Consider the following 17,800-nt stretch of genomic DNA (forward strand, 5'->3'; position numbering starts at 1 on the left):
CACAGCAGAGTGAGTGTCACAGCTTCCAAATTTGCCTTGGGTGCTGGGACTCTCATCTCTACAGCAGCCAGGGTTTCAGCTCTCAAGGCCTAGGTTGGGACCCTGGGCCCTTGAGTTTTGGCAGATTCTTGGCACTCTCTCAATCACTGTGGTTCTCAGATTTTAGTCTCTGGTTGTTCTCAATCTTCCATCCTTGGGTTCTCTGCCCTCTCTACTTCTATTCCCTCTCATTGTTTCTGCTTCCTGGCATTGCTTCTCCTCTAGGACTCTTCAGCTGCCCTTCTGTCTCTACCACTGAATCATCATCATCACCACCACCATCACCACCATCATTACCATCATCATCATCATCGCCACCATCACCATCATCATCATCGTCAACACCATCATCAACAGAGCAGTGGTTCTCAACCTTCCTAATGCTACGACCCTTTAATACAGTTCCTCATGTTGTGGTGACCTCCCAAACCAGAAAATTACATCATTGCTACTTCACAACTGTAATTTTGCTACTGCTCTGAATCATAATATAGATATCTGATATGCAGGATATCTGATATGCAACCCTTTTGGAAGGGTTGTTCAACCCCAAAGGGATTTAGACCCACAGGTTGAGAACTGCTGATCTAGAGTAAGCTGTTTCACAGCTCGGAGAGTATCTTCTGAAGCCAGAGTTGTGCTTCAGCAAGCGTCTGTGGTTGCTGTGCGGCTTCCTCAAAGCATCTGTGGTGTGCTCAAACCAACTGGATAACCTCAAGGCCCAGCCGGCTAACTATTAGCTGATAGTCCTCTGTGCGGTATATCCAGGCGCCAGGATGGGTTTGGTAGCAGTCGACTGGGCTGTCAGATCACCCCAGACCCAAGCATTTTAGGTGACTTCAGGGAAAACGAAACATTAAAAAGGTGTGCCATCGGCTTTGTTCCCACTCATGGTGATTTAACAGCGTGCAGCTACTGTCTGTGGGTTCTTGCGGTCTGCCTCACCCGCTCACTCACATGAGAACTGGAGAAGGTGTGAAGACACTGGTTTAGAAGGCGGCAGCAGGCTGACAGTGGCGCCTAATTTCTTGCCCACAGTTGTTGCAAGCTTTCCAAACAGAGATGTGGGCCATCCATGCTCTTGACTTCCAGGAAGTGGCTTATTGTGCCAGCACACTGGCTTTCAGTGGATTAATATTCAAAGGCTGGAAAAGCCCCATTATAGTGTGGACATACCTTTAATACTATTTCAGCTTCCTTGTCTCCCATATCGGATGGTTTACATTCTGCTTTGGTACTTTAAGCTGCTTGGCAGTGAGGCTAAAACAGATAGAACACGGAGGGCAGGGAATGAAGAGGATTTCAGGAAAAAACAACCCAGTGAAACTGGAAGTGCCCATGCCCACACATACACTCAAGGACACCTACCAACAGTGATCAGGTTCTTTCTCTTGGCTTTTGGGGTCCCTGCCACATGTCTAGTCTCTTGACGTCATTTTATTTTTAATTTTTAAATGAATGTGAGTGCTTTGCCTACATGTATGTATGTGCACCATATGCATGCCTGGTGTCCCTGGGAGCTATCAGAGGGCACTGGATCCCTTGGAACTACAGTTATAGATGGTTGTGAGCATGCTGGGAACTGAACCCAGGTTCTTCACAAGAGAAGTTCTGAACCACTGAGCCATTTCTAATGCCCCATCACATATTTTCAAAATTTGTTTTATTATGTGTGTGTGTGTGCACATGAAGAGGCCTGGTGTCAACCTCAGGAATGCCATCCACCTCTCTCATTGGCCTGGAGCTCACCAATAAGGCAGACTGGATGGCCTTCCCTCTACCTCCTCAGTGCTGGGATTACACAGGGTCTGTTTGCTGTGGTAACTGAGGATTTTGAGGACACTGTCCTGCTTTAAGACCTGAGTCCTCATAGTAAAAAGGACCATGAAGTTTGAACCCAGAGCCACAGAGAGACACCCAGGATACACAGTCACTTCAGAGGCCACATGACAGTGGGCACCAGAGAGGCCACAGCCTGAAATGTCCCAAAGCAGACAGAGTGGTCAATCCTGTCCACACGTTGGTTTCAGACTCACAATTTCCAAACTGCAAGAGAACACATTTCTGTTGTTTTGAGCTAGCAGGGTTGTGATCCCTTGTCATAGGTGGAACTGACCTTGAGTCACCGAGCAGCCTCTGCTAGAGTCTACTGTGAAACAGTTGTATTTGGGTCATTGCATGGACCTGTGCAGTAACTCATAAAAGTGGAAATAGTGAAGATATAGAAATGCAGCCGGAAGATCATCAGGTCCCTCTGGGTGAGTGTGAGCAATTACAAACTGATGGAGAAGTCTTTAGTTTGTGTAAAACAGGGGTTCTCAACCTTCTTAATGCTGCAACCCTTTAATACAGTTCCTCATGTCCTGGTGACCCTCAACCATAAAATCATTTCGTTGCCACTTCATAACTGTAATTTTGCTACTGTTAGGAATCATGATGTAAATAGCTGATATGTGACTCCAAGGGGGTCATGACCCATTGGTTGAGAACAGCCATGGCATGGTCTACTAGTTATCTATCACTGTAACAAACAACTGCCACTTTGCTGGCTTTAGCTAGCAAGACAAGTGCTTATTTCTTTATTTAGCATGTGTATGACATATGTGTATATGTGTGTGTGTGTGTGTGTGTGGTGTATGTGTGTGTACATGTGCATGGGTGCAAGTGTGTGTGTGTGTGTGTGTGTGTGTGTGTGTGTGTGTGTATGCATATGGAGGCAAAGATCAACGCTGTTCTTTGCTTTTTATTGTAAGATGCTCACTTACCTGAGCTCACTGACTGGCTAGCCTGTCTGGCCAATGAACTTCCAGGATTTGCCTGTTTACCCTCTCCCCATGCTTGGGGTATAGACATATGCCACAGCACTTAGTTTTTTATGTGGGTGCTAGGGATCTGAACCCAGGTCCTCATGCTTGTATGACATGAGCCATCTTCCCAGACCCACATGGAGCCTGCTGGCCAGGGCTCCTCAGCCCTCATGTCTTTCTGCCACATGGAGATAGCCTCCCACAGAAGAGATCAAATGTATGACCTGTGTGGCCTCCATGCTCCTCCCTGGCATATCCTCCTGTGGTCTCACAGCTCCTTGGATTGGGGTAAAAGGCAGGTGTGAGTTTCAGGAGTTAAGGTTCTTCGGTCCCTCTAGAGACTTGTGGTACCCACAACAGGGACTGTGGGGGTGAGGATGATGGGCCAGGAGGATGAAAAGAAACAGGTGTGGCCAACCTACCTCCTGTGCGTGCAGGCTGAGGTGAGGTGCCATGAAACCCAGTGAGCGCACAGGCCAGAGAAGAGCAGGAAGACTGGCTTGCATGCCGCGGAGCATCTGCGTTTGACCCGAGGCCACCGCCTGGGTTTTGCACCAGCCTGAGTACCCATGCTGTCCTGGCTACAGCAGATGCTAGTGGGCAGAAGACTCCATGCCTCCTCTCACTGACCTCTTGATCCTCTCACAGGGAGGGAGGGCATACCACTCCCAGAGGGCACCAAGGTTCTGGACCCACTCCCAGTCTTCGCTCAGCATCTGGTCCTGCCATTTGCATGGATTCATTCTCTGTTCTCTCCTTCCATCATGGGGGTCCTGGGGATTGGATTTAGGTCATCAGCCTTGGTGACAAACACCTTTACTCACTGAGCCATCTCACTGGATTTGTTTTATTTTTGAGATGGGGGGTCTCACTCTAGCCCAGGCTGGCCTGGAACTCCCAGCCATCTTCCTGCCTCAGCTATTACCTTATAAAAATGTTATAAGGACCCATGGCATTGGAGTAGGGCCATCTGTGTGAAGTCACTTACCCTTTCACCTCCATCAAGGCCCTGTCCCCAGTCACACTAGTGGTTGGACATCAACCTGTGGAGGTGGGGTGTGCCTGACATCTTCATTTCTAATGAGATGTCTGTCCCGGGTGATGTCCGTCCATTTGCAATTCTCACAGGTCTAGTGACTTGGTCACATCTCTATCTGTCACTTCTGTAACCCAGTGATGAAGACACTCTTTTCAGTCCGGCCTGCCACAGGGTCCCACAGGCCTGTTGGTAGTGGAGGACCTTAGAAGGATTGAAGTAATGGTGATGAGATGTCCTGGGACCCCTGTGGTCATGAACAGGGACACCTGCACAAGCCAACACTTGTGCCCTGCCTACTGGAAGCCTGCATTGGAGTTGGCACACCGGGCAAGGGAAGTTGGCCTGTCCTTGGCCACACTGCCAGACGGTAGTTCTGTTTCCTCCTTGAGGCATGGGGCAAATACCAGGCCTTGTGCTGAGACAGGAAGATGGGAGGCAAGTTTGGGGGCCACTTGATCATTGTTTAGTTCCCCGGTGGTTCAGTGGCCTTAGGCCATCTGCTGGTATACTGTGCAGAATGTTCCCTGGGCCCAGGTGGGGACTTGGGGTCCAGCAGGCCTCAGCATCCCCAAGTGTCAAAGTGCCTGGCACTGAGTTTGCCAGCTCAGGAACCTACCGGCTTAGGGTCTGACTTCCTGCATCTGAGCCTCAGTAAAGGAGGAAAACAGGGCTGGGGAGACGGCTCAGGCCACGAAGTGCTTCCTGTGCTAGGTTGAGGCTCCGAGTTCTGTCCTCAGAACACACACACACACACACACACACACACACACACACACACACACACACACACACACACCAAGGCATGGAGGTGGACACCTGGAATTCCAGTCCTGGGGAGGCAGAGACAAGAGTATCCCAGGACTCCAGGCCAAGCAGTTAAACCAAATTGGGGAGCTCCAGGTTCAGTGAGAGAACCTGTCCTAAAAGACAAGGTAGAGGGTGGCACAGGAAGATACGTGACATGAGCCTCTGCCCCCCACCACACACACACCTGAACTACATATACATACATACACATCTACACAATAAGCTGTCCTTGCACTATTGCATCTGAGAACATCAGGGCTTTAACTGTTGGGCTCTAGTGCCACTACTGAGCCTCCCCTCTCCCCCCACACACTCTAAGGGAGTGGCATGTGAACAGGTCACAAGGTGACAGCTGGGAATGCCTGGAATAGGAGCAGGCCATGTTTTTTGGCATTCTTGTGACTCAGGAGTTCATGGGTCCACAGTGGGTCCTCGCCACTGTCCTCTCCTGGACTCTGCTTCTGGGAGGAGGCCTAGCCCCTGACCAGTACAGCAGCAGCTTACTGGAAGGAGGTAGATCATTCTAGCAGATAGTGGGGGGTGGAGGAGAGTCTGTGGTAGTTTGAAAGAAAATGGCCCCCAAAGGAAGCGGCACTATTAGAGGTGTGACTTTGTTGGAGTGGGTGTGGCCTTGTTGGAGGAAGTGTGTCACTGTAGAGGCGGGCTTTGAGGTCTTATATATGTTCAAGCCACACCCAGTGTCTCAGTTCACTTCCTGTTGCCTGCATATCAAGATATAAAACTTCCAGCTCCTTCTCCAGCACCATGTCTGTCTGCATGCTGCCATGTCCCACCATGATGCTAATGGACTGATCCTCTGAACATGTAAACCACCCCAATGAAATGCTTTTCCTTTATAACTTTATAAGAGCTACCATAGTCACGGTGTCTCTTCACAGCAGTAGAAACCCTAACTAAGACAGGCTCTGAGCCCCGAGGCTAGCAGTGCAATGGCCTGCAGCTCTCACTGGGCCCCTGGGCAAGCCCTTCTATGGCTCCTGCTCAGGTATGTTGTGGCCCTATGGAGGGCTGTGTGGATGCCACCCCTGGGGGAGCCTCCTGTGGCTCAGAGCCCCGAGTTTTTCAGGAGCAGGGCAGGATGTAGCTGAGCTCACATCACCTCCCTTGCCCTGCCCCTTTGAAGCACAAGCCTTGCCTAGCCTGATTATCTACTGGGGGCTGTGCAGGCGGCTGCCTTCACAGCCCTAACGTGCTGAAGACCCAGGTCACAGAGACAGCGTAAGAGCAGACCTTGGCCATGTTGTCGGGCTGCCTAGGAGGACAGCTCGACCAAAGAGCAAGTCCCCACCCCGGAGAGCCACGGCACACGCTTGCTGTGTCTTTATTGCACCATTACCTCACTGCAAACTACTCCGCAAAAATGTCCCAAGGTGAGCCTGCTGCTCTGGGGCCACAGGCCCTGCATGGTGCCTTAACATCCATTGTCCAGAGCTCAGCCAGGGGAGGCAGTGTCCACCTCCAACCAGTAAGGCAGTGGACAAGTGGATGGTTGGTCATCTGTATCCAAAACTCCATTCTTGGGTGCCCAGCTGCCCCCACACAGGCCATGATGTCCAGCCGAGCATCCCCTCCCTGGGGCTCTGCAGCCTCAGAGGGAAGAGGACCCGGGAAGGGGGAGCAGAAAGTGCATTGTAATTGAGAGCCAGAGTGTGATCACATCACAGAAGGTCCTCCAAGGGACCCAGAGGTGATCTCTGGTCTGCTGGGTGGCTCTCCACTGACAGGAGTGTGAGCCTTGTGTGAAGTACAAAATAGTAAGTAAAGGTCCTTCTGCTGCATGTCCAGAGTGCTTTGTCCGGTCTCTGCTGGACCCAGAGGCCCACACTTCCCTATCAGAGCCATGATGGAGACCTCAGGCTCCCTGCCACAGGTCACGCTATGGGGATGACCCATCCCATCCGAATTCACTGAATTCACAGGTGGCTCGGCTCTGCGCTCCTCCTTCCTCACAGGCAGGCGCAGGTCACTACCTCTCCGTGGAGGCTCTGTGCTCAGTGGCTAGGTCGTCTTCCACCACACTGCTCAGCCCGTCCTTCTCCACGCAGTCTCGTATGGCCTGCAGCACTATCCGCAACCGCCGGTCCAGGGCCTCCAGGTGCAGCTGGTAAAGCACCGGGGCCACCTTGTCATGCTGCAGGGACTCGGCCATCAGCAGGCTCAGTTTGTGCTCTTCCTTGGCCAGCAGCTGCAGCCTCAGGTAGGTGGACCTCCGGATCCTGAAGAGAGAGTGGGGTGTCACCACCGGGAAGGAAATAGGGTGGGGGCTCTGGCGGGGTGGCATCTGGAGAGAGAGACAGAGAGACATAGAAAGGCAGGGACATAGAGACACGCAGATGGAGACGTGAGGACAAGAGACAGAGACATGGAGAGACAGACAGATGTATAGAGAGAGAAACACACAGAGCTCAGAGTCAGAGATGGAGACAGAGATAGCGGTGTGAAGGAGGGTAACAGAGATAGAGAGGCATGGACAGAGCCAGAGAGATGAATAGGGGGAGATAGACACAGAGTGGACAAGGAGGCCTGAGAGCCCAGACTTCACGGGTCTAAGTCATATGGAAATGGGTCATTCTAGATTGGTGGTTCTCAACCTTCCTAATGCTGTGACCCTTTAATACAGTTCCTCATGTGGTGGTGACCCCCCCCCACCATAAAATTATTTTCGTTGCTACTTCCTTGTAATCTTGCTACTGTTACAAATCGCAATGTAAATATCTGATATGCAGGATATCTGATATGCGACCCCTGTGAAAAGGTAGTTTGACCCCCAAAGGGGTCGTGACCCACTGGTTGAGAATTGCTGTTCTAGACATTGATATAGTCCTGTCCAGAGGGCAGGTGACAGGACAGGTACCCCAAATCTTGAGGACAGATCCAAGACTGGGGTAACTGCTCAACTGGGAGACAGTCCCTCCTCAACTGTCCAGTGGCCCTGGCCAGATGTACTCTGTGTCTCCAAGGGACATAAGTAATTTGCTCTGGGAGCCTATGTCCAGCCACCAGTGTGTATGTGTGTGTGTGGGGGGGGGGGTAGGTTTGAGAGGCCGTGGAAAGTGGGCAGGATGAGTTTGGTAGCCATGGGCAGGACAGAAGGACCCTTTGTCTGGACTTGCAACCCGCTGAGAACCCTTATAGGTGGGAGGTGCCCAGGTGAGGCTTAGGGAAGAGGGGTAAGCAGGAGCCTCAGGCAGTGAGGTGAGATGGGATGTGGATGCCTGCCCACCGGTGATACAATGGGTGGGGGCAAGCTCCACCCCCTGCCTCTCAGGTAGCGATTGGCTGCAGCTGGGGCAGGGAGCCGTTCAGCCAGGCAGGAGCTCATACCTGCAGCACTGATGAAGAGGTGCTAGAATGGAAAGCTCATCGTGTGAATATTTCCCAAACCTGCAGGAAGAAGGTAGAGTGGTCAGCTGGAAAGCCGGAGAGGGTACAGGGCCCCAGCCCTGCAGGGCCCCACCTCTTAGCACCATGGTGCCGTAGTACCATGGCAACCTCGTAAGGATCATTGGGGTCAAGGCTGATCCTGGCCATGTCCAGCATTGGCAGTATTGATTTTTTTTTTTTTTTAAATTTGGGTATGGCGTTCTGCCTTATTAAGCAGAGGTTAATGGCCTCTCCCAGGCAGAATTGACGGCTTGCTGGCCCTTCTAGTCAAGCCACAGGATCTCTGGCCTCAGTTTCCCCAGGGCAACAGGAAGGTATGATAGGAAGTACTCATATGGCCACTGCCATAAATCCAGCACCCTGTGGGAGTCTTCCCTGCCGAACGATGCACGCCCTGACGTGTCTTGGACCCAGCCTCTCAGGTGATTGCCCTGCCCCAGGGACTGCATCTCAGGCTAGGCTGGTCCCCCACGGGTGGGGGATGGCTGGCTTCCCAGGGTCTTCAAGGGCACAGAAGACTCACCCACGCCCATTGTCCAAGTGTATGATGAAGGTCTCATTCCCGAACTTCTCAAAGGTCTCGTAGTGATGTCGGTCCATGTTCCCTGCGGGGACAAGCACGCATAACTGCTCAGAGGCCTCTGCCCTTCCTGAGCTGTGGGTCACCAGGTGGTCCCCCCAGGCAAAGGTGTCTAGGTGTTCCTGGCAGCCAGCATGCCCTGTAGGACGTACCCATGAGGAAATCAAAGACAGTCATGTCCATGATGTCCAGGATTCGGTGACCACTGTCGTAGGGTGGCGTCTGCTTCACCTCCTCACAGTAATCGGGGTCCACTTCCCACCTGTGGTGGGGGGAGGGGGCATAATGAGACCAAGATTGAGGGCTTCTCCTCTGAGTGAAGAAGAAGGTCCAGGCCAGATGCTTGGCGCCTCCTGGCTCAGGAGATCATGGGCCAGTAGGTTCTCATTTTGTAAGAAGGATTCACAGTAGGGGTGGAGTATCTGCAGGAACACATCTTGGGACAGGCTATGAGGCTGAATTCACAGGAAGGAGTAGGGGCCTGGGAGGTGATGAAGCCATTCTTTCCGCCCTAGCTGGGACCAGGGCTGAAAGCACTATTGGCTGGTGTCATGGTTTTTATGGGGATGGGCTGTCTGTTCTAGCACCTGGCAGACAGGGGTGTGGGGAGGTGGTTGTGTTTTGAGCAATCCCAGTGGCAGGCCAGCATCTCTCCTACCTCTTAGATAGGAACCCTGTGGTGGTGAATATTATCAGTTTGACTGGATTTAGAATCACCATGGAGACACACCTCTGGGCGTGTCAGTGAGGGTGTTTCCAGAGAGTTTTAACTGAAGCAAAGACCCACTCTGAATTTTGTGTGTGGGTGGCACCATTCCCTAGACTGGGGTCCTAGGCTGAATAAAACATGGAAAGCGAGCTCAGTATCTCATATCTCTCTCTCTCTCTCTCTCTCTCTCTCTCTCTCTCTCTCTCTCTCTCTCTCTCTCTCTCTCTGCTTCCTGACTGTGACCAGCTACCTTGGGCTTCTTCTGCCGCCATGCCTCCCTCATGATGATGGACTGCACCCTCAAACTGTAAGCCAAAAGCCATCTCTGTCAGCAACAAGTAACCAGGACACACGGCTGCCACTGTCTCACAGCGGCACAAGCGGTGCCCTTTGCACTGTCCTTGCTGTGCCTTTTGACCCTGAGCCACGGGCTACTGACTCTGCCCTCCAGGCCCGGTGTCCTCGGCTGTGCAGTGGGCAGAAGCTGGCCCATTAAGTCCCTGGGGTGCCTGACTCACTCTGCCTTCTTTCGCTTGTGGTAGGAGCGACGCCAGGGGTTCCGCCACGTCTTCCTCTTGGCCAGTGATAGGTCAGGCAGGAAGGCCGCCAGGGAGCCTTCAATCTGGTCGGGCTTCCCGCACAGGGCATGCTCCGTGGAACAGTAGTAGGAACACTCCCCATAGAAGCAGATGTTGTTGGCTGAAGAAGGGTAGATCCAGTCAGTCAGTGGCCGCCGCCCCTAGAAATGCCCACAGTGCAGCCCCGGAGGTACTTCCCCACAGCCCAGACTCGCCACAGAGTGGCTGCCACTACTCCTGATCCCACACCCCGGAACACCCTCGGAGCAGTCACAGGGAGTCAAAGTCAGGCCCTGTCAAAGTCAGGATTGCTTGCTGCTCCCACTCCAATCCCCTAAGATCGACTCAGGTTCCTGAGAGTAGAGAAAATGTAATCATACCCCTGAGGAAGCTCTAGTATTTATCTGCAAAGAACACTTACAGCCCAGCCATGAAAGGAACCCCTTACTCAGGCAAAGACATAAACAGATCAGGTTCCAAAGAAATACAGATGGGGTCTGGACAGGCAGAGATCAGTGGCAAAGGCTGCCACAACCATGAAGACCTGGGTTCCAGCCCTAGCACTCATGTAAAAACCCGGGTATGACAGCGCCATGCTCGGAATCCCAGAGCTGGGAAGGTGAGACAGGAGGACTCTGTGGCTCACTGCTGGGCAACCTGGCCTACTTGGTGAGTTCTAGGTAAAAGTGAGGGACCCCATCTCAAAAATAAAATAAGATAAAATAAAAAAGTAAAAAAAAAAAGGGCTGGGCAGTGGTGGCACATGCCTTTAACCCCAGCACTTGGGAGGCAGAGGCAAGTGGATCTCTGTGAGTTCAAGGCCAGCCTGGGCTACAGAGTTCCAGGAAAGGCTCCAAAACTACACAGAGAAACCCTGTATTGAAAAAAAAAAAAAAGGTTGATAGTGACTGAAGAAGGGCCCCCAAAGTCTCCACACATATGCACACAGACACACACTTGCAAATGGTCATAAAGCCCATGGGAAGACATTCAGATGAAGCAGACTTCATCTGGAAAACCTGCACCAAACCCACAGTGAGAAAGTAGCTCACACCCTCTTGGACGGTGGTGACCAAAGGGCCATATGGTGACATGTGTCAAGGAGGTAAAAAGCCCTGGGCTCCCATCAGGGTCATCCAATGATGAAGACACTTGGAAGACAGCCTAGTAGCTGTCAGAGGGGTACATGTAGGGATTGGCTCCAACCCAGCTGCTCCAGCTTGGGTTCCCAGCATGTGAGACATGGGGAAACATTTCCATGCTCAAGCCTGTGTGGCTGAGAAAGGAAAGAAGCCACCTAGACACCATCAGCCAACACTGGAGAAAGGAAACAGTTTTCTTTCTTTTTCTGTTTTTTGTTTTTGTTTTTTTTGAGACAGGGCTGGCCTGGAATTCTCTATGGAGCAGATGAATTTTGACTTGTATGTGTGCATGCATGCATGGATGTACACACATGTGTGTGGGGAGCGCCGAGGACAATCTCAGACGCCATTCCTCAGACACTGTCCACCTTGTTTTGGCGACAGGGTCTCTCCCTTACCTGATGCTCGCCAAGCAGGCTAGACGGACTGGCCAGCAAGCACCAGGGAAGGCCCGTGTCTCCACTTCCTTAGATCTGGTATTACAAGGGTGTGACCCCACAGTGAGCATTTACTTCTATTCATTCATTTGTTTGTTCGTTTATTTATTTATTTTAAGCATGGAGTCTGGGGGTTGAGCCAGGGTCCTCCGGCTTAGAAGACAAGCACTTTACGGACCGAGCTCTCTCCCCAGCCTCGAACCTTGAACTTCTGTTTCTCCTGCTCCCACCTCCTAAGTGCTGGGATGCCAGTATGCATCACTACGACTGGTTTATGTGGTGCTGGGGATGGAACTCAGGGCTTCATCAGTGCTAGGTAAGCAGTCTGCCAACTCAGCCACTCCCCAGTGACTGGGTCTGCTTGTAACCCCAATGCGGGGGATGTTCAGACAGGGCGATCCCTGGAGCATGCTGGATAGACAGTCCAGCCCCATCAGGGAGCTAGCTCCAAATTCAATAAGAGAAACTGGCATTGAAGAAGACATCTGATGTCAACCTCTGGAACACACACTGTGGGAGTTTGAATGTATTTGGCCCCCATAAGCTCCTTAAGGAGTGGCACTATTAGGAGGTGTGGCCTTGTCGCAGGAAGTGTGCTCTTGTTGGAGGAGGCGGAATGGCACACACCTTTAACCCAGACCTTGAGGCTGGAGGGTGCACCTTTAATCTGGGCCACACCTTCTGTTGGAGGTGTGTCACTGGAGGGGCGGGCTTTGAGGTCTTTTTCTCAAGCTTCCCTCAGTGCGACAGTCAGTCAACTTCCTGTTGCCTGCAAGATGTAGCGCTCAGCTCCAGCACCGTGTCTACCTGCATGCCGCCATGCTTCCCTTCATGAACATAATGGACTGAACCTCTGAAACTGTAAGCGAGCCACCTCAATCAAATGTTTTCTTTGTAAGAGTTGCCGTGGTCACAGTGTCTCTTCACAGTAATAAGAACCCTAATTAAGACAACACACACACACACACACACACACACACACACACGAGGAAAAAAATAATACGAAACAAACTCTGCAAAGCACACCTAAGCCATATAGCCATCAGAGGGGAAGGAGGCTGGAGAACTGCCAGGACCAGGTCTGGAAGGGGCAGGGGTGGGAGGGGGTATATGTTATCTATGATTTCGGACACACCCGTGGCACACAAGTCCTGACTGGCCAGGCTCACTGCCTTTCCTCTCCCCTTCCCTTCTTGGCCTCATCACCCCTCCCTAGTCAGTGCTGCGTAATTAAGGTGGAAAGGATCAAAAGGAGACCAGCCCACTGCAGCTCCAGGAGCTGATGCAGTTTTAGCCAGCTGCCCCTCACTCAGCCACCGTCACCCCTCACCCCTGCCTAGTCAGAAAAGCAGCGGAGGCCAGGCAAAAGCATGATCTGGAGGAGGAAAATTTCTATCCCACCTCTTGTTGGCCAGAACCATGAAATTGGATGCCTCTGTTAGCCCGCTGGCCCTACCTGAGCTGGGCTCAGAGCCTATCACGTTGGGAGAGGAAAGGAACCCTGTTTCTGCTCCACACAACTTGGTTTCACATAGGCGTGAAGGACTTGCAGAAACAAACAAGGTGGGTACAGAGGACCAAGGTACACATACGAGACATGTCAGTAGAAACAGAGACAGACAGAAATGTGTTCGTTGGAGCTGGGGGCTTCAGAGGCCCAGCCAAACCTCTCAGCTGTGGGGCGCGGGGGCACCAAACTGCCCTCTCTGAACTCTACTGCCCAGGAGCTACCTAGGATGGAGCTTTTGCAGGCTCCGTGCCTGAGCTTACAGAAGGCCCCTCTGAGGCCTGCCCCACCTGGAAGGGAGGGGTGTGCACCTCCTGACTGACCCAGAGCAGAGCAGCTCAGAAGTATAAGGGTGTCTGCTGTGATCAAAGGCTTTCCAGCTGCACTTAGCTCTCAGAAGCAGCAATGGCAATTTTGGCAGCGGAGGGATCTAGAAGCGCAAGCAAAGCAGAAACAGCGAATCCAAACAGACCCGGCTTTCTAAAGTAAGATCAAAGCTGCCTCCAAGACCCTGTGCTTCAGAGGAAACCAGACATCTGGAAGGTGCTCGGAAGAAATCTGGCTGACGGGGCAGAGTGGTCTGGCAGGGACAGCTAGGTGGAGGCAGCTGTGTTCTAGACTGGCCGGGGACACCCAGTTCTGCAGAATGTCAAGAGTGAACCATCCAGGCCAGATGAACCCCCTTAGGGGGCCCCTGACAGCCAGGGAAGACTCTTGGGGTTCATGGGGGGGCAACCAACAACTTGCAACCATGAGCTGCAAACGGGGAGCTGTGGGCCAGCGGAGGGAGCAGCAGCTGCAGGGGGCTGTGGGGAGGGGACACCTGACAAATGGTGGGAAGCCCAAGGGATGCGCAGGGCAATCAGCTGAGGTTCCCAACAAAGACATGTCTCATCTGCTCAGATGAGTATTTAGTTCAGTCTTTTGTCTATGACAAACAAACAGGGCCCCGGGAACAGCTCAGCTGTAAAGTGCTTGCTGAATGAGGACCTGAGTGAGCTCCCCAGAACCCACATTCAAAAGCTGGGCACTGTGAGCCGGGCGCAGTGGCGCACACCTTTAATCCCAGCACTTGGGAGGCAGAGGCAGGTGGATCTCTGTGAGTTCCAGGCTAGCCTGGTCTACAGAGCGAGTTCCAGGACAACCAGGGCCGTTACACAGAGAGACCCTGTCTAGAAAAACAAAACAACAAACAAACAAACAAACAAACAAAAAAGAGCTGGATACTATGGCTCACATCTGTGATACCAACTTTAGGAAAGGCGGAAATGGTTGGATCCCTTCGGCTCAGTGACCAGCCAGTCTGGCTGAATCTGTAAGCTCCAAATTCAGTGAGGGACCCTGTCTCAAAACACAAGGTGGAAAGAGATGGAAGAAGACACCTGATGTTGACCCGTGGGCTCCATGTGCACCTGCTTGGGCGTGTTCATGTGCCAAACAAAAAAGAAAAACGAACGATATCCAGGATTCTTCACTATTTCAAAGTGACCAAGTCCACAGTATACTGATGCTGCACTGGATGACCTTGGTGGCTCCTAGCTCCAAAGCCCTCATCTATGACTGCTGCTTGGACCCCACATACCCTCATGAGCTGTCTACTGCCTTTCAGCGGGGCTGCTAGGGGCCTTGGGCCACAGAAAACACAGTCTAGCAAGTTCTTAACTTGCTGCTTCTGCCCTTCTCCTGAAGCCAAGCTGGATGTGGAACGCCACTGGCGGCAAATCATCTCCAGGGAGACTGTTAGGCATTTGACATTTGAGGTGACGTGACCTCACATCTTCAGATCCCAGTGCCAAGAAGTCACGGAACCAAAGAGGCCATGTGTCGGCCCCCAAGTGGACCGAAGCAGAGAGAGAGAGAGAGAGAGAGAGAGAGAGAGAGAGAGAGAGAGAGAGAGAGAGAGAGAGAGAGAGAGAGCACAGTGACCCATCTGGGACAGAGGGCAGCATGGCCTGGCAAGGGGCAGGAGGCTGAAGGTTCTGGTGGTGGAAGGGATTCACAGATGTCTGTATTTAGAGCACCGAGAGTGATAAATGGCATCTTAAATATTACACAGAGGGCCAGGGAGGTCGCAGTTACTGGAGAAGCGAAGATCTGAGCTCCATTCCCCAAACCCACTGTAAAAAGAAAGCCCACTCAGTGAGCTCCAGGCCAGGGAGAGACAGACCCTGCATTCAAAAACAAGGTTAAAGGTTCCTGAGGAATGGTAGCCAAGGTTGGCTTCCGCATGCAGATGTGTGAGCACACATGTTCATACGCACTCACATACCTACAGATGACACACATATGCACAAAATTCCATGAGCCGCTATAAAGCAGGGGCAAGGTGACACCTTCGTCACAGACCCATCCAGAGAAGCAGGAGAAGCTAACAAATGTGCTGGGAACTCCTGATCCTCTGCTCTGGCACCTGGACCTTCTCCACTGGGGCAGAGATAGGGGAACAGGTTGTCAGGAGGTAGAGTGCAGTCCCTCCGTGTCCCCAGCTGTGGACTTCCCAATGGCTGTCCTACTACCCACATACTGTCTGAGAGCTCTGGGGGGCTGGGTTATCTGGGCCCACAGCTGCGGGGAGTGAGACCCCTGTCACTAGCCTGGATGTTGAGCCAGCAGCTCTGATCTGAGTGGGTGGTCTAGGTGAGTGACATTATTCAGCCTGCGTGGCCTCAGAAGGGAGTGTTCTCAGCAGTGACTGGCATTTAGACCCCTGCCTGACCTGCCCGGGATCATCTTTATTTCCTGTCCTCATCTGAGACCTCAGGATTGAGGCCTGAGGGGAAATGCAGGGTGCTGGGTCTGAGCAGTTGTGGCTCAGCCATTGCTAAACAGTGCCACCTCTGAGAACAGGGGGAAAATCACCATAACAGTTGCAACCAGGCCTGGAGAGATGATTCAGTCTGTAAAGGCCTTGCCACACAAGCATGGGATCCCGAGTCCAGAACCCACATTAAAAAAAGCTGAATGTTGTGGCATGTGCTTGTAATCATAGTGCTGGGGTAGTGGGGACAGGAGGATCCCTGGGGCTCGCTGGCCAGTCAGCTTAATGTAACTGATGAACTCCAGGTTCCAGTGAGAGACCCTGATTTAAAAAAAACAAGGTGGACATCACCTGGGTAGGACACCTATATGAACAAGTACATACAAACATGAATGATTGCACACACCCATATGAATGAGTGCACACAAACATGAATGAGCAGACACACACACATTAATGAATACATACAAATATGAAGGAGTGCACACATCCATATGAATGAATGCACACAAACATGAATGAGCACACACACATTAATGAGTACATACAAACATGAATGAGTGCACACACCTATATGAATGAATGCACACAAACACAAATGAGTACACACATACACATAAACTGAGTACATACAAATGGGAATGAGTGTATACACAAGTTGGATTAGACTATGCAGCAAAGGACAAGAAGCAGTGAGGTCTCCAGGCACAGTCAGGCTTCAGCTCAGCCCCGGTGCCTGAGAGGTGTGCACAGCTGGGGAGTGCGGTGGTCAGTCGCTGTGGGCAGTGGAAGGAGCTAGAAGGCAAGAAGCTAAGATCTGGAGCTGCAGAAATGAGTGGCCACCAGGGCCAGTCCCTGTGACTGAGGCAGGCAGGGGTCAAGATGGGAATCTCAGCAGAACCCATCTACAGCACAGGCTGTTTCGTGGGCCCAAGCAACTATGTGTGATATACTTTTGCACAGCTAACTCCAGAGACTCTCCACTCAGGATTGTCCAGCTCTTGATAGTCACAAGGAGCCAGGCACTAAGGAGCAAGGAAAGATGAATGTGTGTTTCCACTTTTTCAAGTAATCATGTGTGTGTGTGTGTGTGTGTGTGTGTGTGTGTGTGTGTGTGTGTGTGTGTTTGTGTGTGTGTGTAGACCACAGAAGGACATGGTGTTTCTCACTCTATCTGGAATCCCAGTGATCTTCCCATCTCCGGTTTCCCACAGCACTGAGGTTGCAGGCGTGTGAGGGTCCATGCCTGGCCTTTATGTGGGTGCTGGGAGGGCATTTGAACTCATAACCTCATGCTCATGCAGTAAGCATTCTTACCCGCTGAGCCACCTCCCTGGCTCCCCTATTTCCTCTTATCAATGGAATCTGAGATGGTGGATGGTGGAAGCAGAGCTTCAGCGAGGCGTGGGTTCATGGCCTCAATTCCGACACATTCATGAATGCAGCCAGGAAAAGAACCCAATTGCTGATCCGCAGAGACGACAAGCGAGAGCTTTGAGGTTGGCTTTTGTGAGCCTCCAAGACTGAAGATAAAGCTAATGAAGGTCTTAATTGGATGTATCTGCGGGGACTGCAGGGGTGGGAGGCATGGTGAAGTTCCTACCTGCACTATCAGGGGAGTGTGGCTCCCAGGGGGCAGCTGCTCCGCACTCCCCGACCCTCTACCCCGCTCTGCTTTGCAGGATGTCTAGGGAGGGGACCCCTGGCACCTTCAGAATGTATAGCACAGAATATACAGGACAGTACAGGCTGGAGATGTAGCTTAGCTGGTAGAGTGCTTGGCTAGCATGAGTGAAGCCCCAGTTTCCATCTCCAGCATTGCATAAAGCAAAACAAAACAACAAACAAACAAAAAATAGGTGTTGCCTCACACACCTGTCATGCTAGCACTTGGGAGGTGAAGGCAGGAAGATCCAGAGTTCAAGTCACCCTCGCTACCTAGAGAGTTCCGGGCTAGCCTGGGCCACATGAGACCCCCATCTCAAAAATACA

General features: G+C 52.0%; 1 protein-coding gene across 1 annotated transcript in view; it reads right to left on the reverse strand.

Annotated features, from left to right (window-relative positions):
* Positions 1 to 6,018: 6,018 nt before the first annotated feature.
* Positions 6,019 to 17,800, reverse strand: part of Fam20c (FAM20C golgi associated secretory pathway kinase) — a 55,914-nt gene continuing 44,132 nt past the window's right edge. The window contains exons 6-10 of the mRNA XM_052754295.1: positions 9,905 to 10,085; positions 8,830 to 8,939; positions 8,621 to 8,702; positions 8,038 to 8,097; positions 6,019 to 6,929 (exon numbers count right to left, since the gene is read on the reverse strand). Coding sequence (XP_052610255.1) covers positions 6,680 to 6,929; positions 8,038 to 8,097; positions 8,621 to 8,702; positions 8,830 to 8,939; positions 9,905 to 10,085 — 683 coding nt within the window. The 3' untranslated portion in view covers positions 6,019 to 6,679. The remainder of the gene's footprint in view (positions 6,930 to 8,037; positions 8,098 to 8,620; positions 8,703 to 8,829; positions 8,940 to 9,904; positions 10,086 to 17,800) is intronic.

This window comes from Peromyscus californicus, unplaced genomic scaffold (assembly GCF_007827085.1).
Source record: "Peromyscus californicus insignis strain IS unplaced genomic scaffold, ASM782708v3 Scaffold_2__1_contigs__length_46816999, whole genome shotgun sequence".
Classification (NCBI taxonomy): Eukaryota; Metazoa; Chordata; class Mammalia; order Rodentia; family Cricetidae; genus Peromyscus; species Peromyscus californicus.